At 50.2% G+C, this 5,585-nt stretch overlaps 1 protein-coding gene across 1 annotated transcript in view; it reads left to right on the top strand.

Annotated features, from left to right (window-relative positions):
- Nucleotides 1–277: 277 nt before the first annotated feature.
- Nucleotides 278–5,585, top strand: part of LOC132536851 (ankyrin-2-like) — a 328,978-nt gene continuing 323,670 nt past the window's right edge. Inside the window, exon 1 of the mRNA XM_060186241.1 lies at nt 278–413. Within this exon, the coding sequence (XP_060042224.1) occupies nt 342–413 (72 nt within the window). The 5' untranslated portion in view covers nt 278–341. The remainder of the gene's footprint in view (nt 414–5,585) is intronic.

The following is a 5,585-nucleotide window of genomic DNA, read 5'->3' as shown; positions in this document are numbered from 1 at the left end:
CCTACCAAGCAGTCCCCCAGGCCCGGGCCTTGGAAGGGGGTCTGCAGCCTGCGCGGCCCGTGCGTGGGTCCCCGGTGCAGACTGAGCTCACCGCGGGGCTGGGGTTGCGGAGGGGCAGGTGCACTGCTGCAGCTTGTGCGGGTCCGTGTGTGCGGAGGGGGTGCGCGCCCCACGTGCGGGGCGGTGCCTCCTCTGCAGGCGCGTGCGGAGACTCTCCCGGCCCCGCCCACCCGCGCGCGCCGCCCCGCCCCGCCCACCCGCGCGCGCCGCCCGCGGCCCCTCAGCCCCGCAGCCCTGTCAGCTGCGGCCGCCTGGAGCGCTGAGGACTCGCCGCGGGGAACATGGCTTCTCCCGCCGCCGGCCCGGAAGGCGGGGCCTGCAGCCCGTCCAGCCCGTTACCACAGATCCGCCAGGTGGGTTCGCGGGGCAGGCGGGCGGGGACCCTCCCCAAGGGGACCTGCGACATGTGCACACACTCCGGGAGGGACACACAGACGGGGACACACAGACAGGGACGCAGGGTCACACACACAGGGAGGGACAGGGATACACACACAAAGACTGACAGGGACACACACACACAGACACACAGACACAGGGACAGACAGATTCATACACACAGACACAGACAGACAGGTTCACACACACACACACACACACACACACACACACAGATAGAGGGACACACACAGGGACAGACAGGGTCACACACACACAGGGACAGGGTCTCACACACAGACACAGTCAGACAGGTTCACACACACACACACACACACAGATGGACACACACAGCGACACACAGGGTCACACACACAGACACAGACAGACGGGTTCACACACACCGATAGAGGGACACACACAGAGGGACACACAGAGGGACACACAGGGTCACACACAGACGGAGGGACACACAGACAGGACACACAGGGTCACACACAGGGACACCCACACAGGGTCACAAACAGAGACACACAAACACAGGGACACACAGGGAGTGACAGGGATACACACACAAAGACTGACAGGGACACACACACACAGACACACAGACACACACAGGGACAGTCAGGTTCACACACACACAGATAGAGGGACACACACAGATAGAGGGACACACACTTGGACACACACCTGCAGGGACACACACACACCCAGGGACAGACAGGGTCTCACACACACAGATAGAGGGACACACAGAGGGACAGTCATGGACACACACTTGGACACACACCTGCAGGGACACACACACACTCACACACACACACACTCACATTACTAGACCAAATCAGGGTGCCCCCGCCACAGCAGGGGGCAGCAGCATCCACACCCCAGACTCCTAGCTGCCCCCTCCCCGCGTAGCAGCGGGAGGCTCTGGGGGCAGCTGGCACGCCCTGCCCTGCCTGATGCAGAGGTCACTCAGTCCCCAGCCCCAGCGGTCAGCTCCGGGCCCCCAGCCCACACTGCTTCCCTGCTCAGGTCTGTGTCACCAAGGAGGGGGCTTGCTGCCCCTCTAGGTCCCCGAAGCTGCTCTGGGTGGGGGTGGGGTGGGGTGGGGTGGGGCTGGCCCAGGTCTTTGGCTGCTAGATCCAGCCCTGTTTTCTGTCTGCTTGGATTCAAACAAGGAAGGGAGTACTCACTTCATCTGGTTGTGATCTGTGATTTTTGGTGGCTAGAAGAGTGCGTTGTGTGTGTGTGTGTGTGTGTGTGTGTGTGTGTGTGTGTTCTCTGGACAGAACAATAGCGTTTGCTGGACCTCTAATGAGCTCTTTTGCCAGATCTGAAGTTTGTCTGTGGAAGTAAGTCATTATCATCTTAGGGACACCCTTTCTTTCTCTGCATTATATTGATGGCATCTGATAATTTATGTGTTGTTATTATTATTATTTTTTTTTATGGCACTCTGGGTCCCAGAGAAAATGGTTTTAGGCTTTAAATCCAGTATAGGACCCAGAGCTTCATTTGTTTTATAATTGCACTTGGGGGGAGCCGGCATCATTAAGCCTGTGCTTGTGATAGGTATGCACTTGAGAATGGAGGTGAAATTGCTGTCTGCAATAGAAGAGACATTGCAGCCTGTGCAAACAAAAAGCCAAAAAAAAAAAAAAAACCCACATTTTTCTGTTTGGCTAAGTGTGACTATGTGTCTGTTCATTTATGTAAATCCAGGGCGGAAGTAGATAGCATAATGGCTATGCAAACAGACTTTCATGCCTGAGGCTCCAAAGTCACAGGTTCAATCCCCTGCACCACCATAACCCCAGTTGATCAGTGCCCTGGTAAAAATAAATAAATGGGGGTCAGGTGGTAGCGCAGTGGGTTAAGAACACGTGGTGTGAAGCACAAGGACCAGCATAAGGATTCCAGTTCGAGGCCCCAGCCCCCCACCTGCAGGGGAGTCACTTCACAGACGGTGAAGCAGGTCTGCAGGTGTCTGTCTTTCTCTCCCCCTCTGTCTTCCCTCCTCTCTCCATTTCTCTCTGTCCTAACAATGACTACGTCTATATGAACGACAATAAAAACAACAAGGGCAACAAAAGGGAAAATAAATAAATATATTTTTAAAATTAAATAAATAAACAGATGAACAAATAAATAAAATCTGTTCATTGAAATAGAACCTATGTGCACCTCAAAACCTCTTCGATATCTCACTCTGGATTTGTCTATAGAACACTCCTTTAAAAAAATTATTTAAATTGATAGGACAGAGAGAAATTGAGAGGGAGGGGGGATAAAGGAGAGAGAGAAAAACAGAGAGGCACCTGCAACACTGCTTCACTGCTTGCAGAGTAGGTGGGGACTGGGGGCTTGAACCTGGGTCCCTGTGCATGGTAACAGATGCACTTAACCAGGTACACCACCACCTGGCTCCCAAGAACGCTCCTCTTGTTCCCAAGAAAGAACGTGTATGGAAACAGCTACTACAACAGTTAGCAGGAAAGGTCATGGCCATGTTGTGGACACAAGGTAGGAGACTTCACCACCAGAAGCTGTGGAAATGATGGGATGTTGCACCATTCATGATACCGACTGGTGTCCTCTTTTCAGAACTTGACAGGCTGCTGCGTTGGTTTGCATGGGATGTGGAAGCAGGCTGCTGCAACCCTGGTCTTTCTGTTCCCCCCTGATGCCTCCCCAAGGTGGAACTCTGGTACTGAGAGTCAATCCCTTACCTGTCAGAGATTCTGAGCAAGTAGAAACTTTGTAGTTTCTTTCAAGTAGAAACAGTGCTTTCCAAGGCAGCCGTGAAACCTTTTAGGTCCCAGACACTGTGTTTTAGCTGTTTCCTGGGCAGGTTTCTCCTTGCTTTCTAACCACTTTTGTTGCATTAGTTATGGATTGAATTGGAATTGAAGTGCAAATTGAACGGGATATCTTTCCTCTCCCGAAATGTGGTTGAGGGAAAAGTCCTATCAGAAAAGATAAGGAAAAAAGAAAAGTATGTTATTTTTGCAAGTTGATCTTTTGGACAAAGATTCTGCTTTCAGCTTTTGGGAAATGCTGACAGAGCTTGAGCTAACGGAAGTGGTTCAGTGCTCTTTACAAGGTGTAGTGACCATTTAGATCTCTGGAAAGGACAAGGTCAAAGTGGAATGGCTTTCAACTTCATTCTGTCCTGCTAAGGCAGAGAAAGATGCAGCTATAGACTCTGTACTCTCAGGCTGGGAGGAGGGTAGGTATTTCCATTTCTTCCTCTTTTGAGAAAGAGGATGGGGGCGGGGGCTAGATATAGCATAATAGTTATGAATAGAGACTCTCATGCCTAAGGCTCTAAAATCCCAGGTTCAGTCCCCTGCAATACCATCATTCAGAGCTGAGCAGTGCTCTGGTTAAAAAAAAGAGAGAGAAAATGAGGGACCGGTTGGTGGTGCACCGGCTTAAGCACACATAGTACAAAGCATAGGACCTGTGCAAGGATCCCGGTTTGAGCCCCAACCCCCGCCCCTGCAGGGGGGGTCCACTTCCCAAATGTTGAAGCAGGTCTGCAGGTGTCTATCTTTCTCTCACCCTCTCTATCTATCTTCCCCTCCTCTCTCAATTTCTCTTTCTCCAATCCAATAAAATGGAAAAAAAAAAAAAAAGGCCTCTAAGAGCAGTGAATTCATAGTGCCAGCACCGAGCCCCAGTGATAACCCTGGAGACCAAAAAAAAAGAGAGAGAGAGAGACTTGAACCTTATTATTATTTTTTTCTAAAAGATTGTTTCTTTTAAAATTTTATTTATTCCCTTTTGTTGCCCTTGTTGTTTATTGTTGTAGTTGTTATTGATGTTGTCATTGTTGTATAAGACAGAGAGAAATGGAGAGAGGAGGGGGAGACAAAGAAGGGGAGAGAAAGACAGATGCCTGCAGACCTGCTTCACCACTTGTGAAGTGACGCCCCTGCAGGCGGGTAGCTGGGGCTCGAACTGAGATCCTTACGCCTGTCCTTGCGCTTTGCGCCACATGCGCTTAACCCAGTGTGCTACCGCCCGGCTCCCTTGAACCTTTTTTTATGCACAGGATAACTGCAGTGCAGAAGTTTTAAAACTTCAAGTCAAATTTGTTAACCAAACTCGAAGGATAAATGCCCCAAGTTTTACCCTGTGTTCATTCATTAGGTTGTGTCTGACTTTGTAAAAGCCAAGATTAAGGATACCTTTGCAACTGACTTCTAGGTAGTTTGTCAACATGTGTTGTGCATATGAAGAGGGACCTATCCCATTCCTAATGGACTTTGCCAGAGAATTCCGGCCAATTCATTAAAGGGGTATTTATTGATCTCTGGTAGTTTCACTCGTCTCCTCCTAGAACTTACTGTCTTCCTGGGGAGCTCAGATGGGAATTTCCAACGCATTGATTGCTTTGAGAATCAGAGAGCCCTAAGTCATCCTTGACAGCCAGTGCCAGCAAAATGCATTGTTGTTTTCTTGTTTCTTTTTTATTTTTTTTTAAATTTATTATCTTTATTTATTAGATAGTGATAGCCAGAAATCAAGAGGGAAAGGGGAGATATAGAGGGAGAGAGACAGAGAGTTGCCTGCAGCACTGCTTCACCACTCATGAACCTTTCCCCCTGCAGGTGGGGACTGGGGCCTTGAACCCGGGTCCTTGCACATTGTAACATGTGCACTCAACCAGGTGCACCACCACCTGGCCCCTTTTTCTTGTTTCTTCATCCACATTTTCCCAAGAACTGTGAGGATTGGTGACGTTTCATTTGTGCCATTGGACCAGTGTTCCTTCCTTCCTGTAGAAACTAGGGGTCTGGGAGTTGGGTGGTAGCGCACCAGGTTAAGCGCACATGGTGCAAAGCACAAAGACAGGCATAAGGATCCAGGTTTGAGCCCCCGGCTCCCCGCCTGCAGGGGAGTCGCTTCACAAGCGGTGAAGCAGATCTGCAGGTGTCTATCTTTCTCTCCCCCTGTCTGTCTTCCCCTCCTCTGCCGGATTCTCTCTCTCCTATCCAACAACAACAAAATGGAAAAAATGGCCACCAGGAGCATTAAAAAGAAGTGATAACCCTGGAGGCATGAAAGAAACTAGAGGGTTCCCCCTGGTAACAAAGGAAACTATTTAGTGCACCTGGCCTGGTGGGAAAGGCATA

The sequence above is a fragment of the Erinaceus europaeus genome, chromosome 2 (genome assembly GCF_950295315.1).
Source record: "Erinaceus europaeus chromosome 2, mEriEur2.1, whole genome shotgun sequence".
In the NCBI taxonomy this organism is placed as follows: domain Eukaryota; kingdom Metazoa; phylum Chordata; class Mammalia; order Eulipotyphla; family Erinaceidae; genus Erinaceus; species Erinaceus europaeus.
Note: the sequence above shows the minus strand (reverse complement) of the source record. Positions and strands in the feature narration are given on the sequence as shown.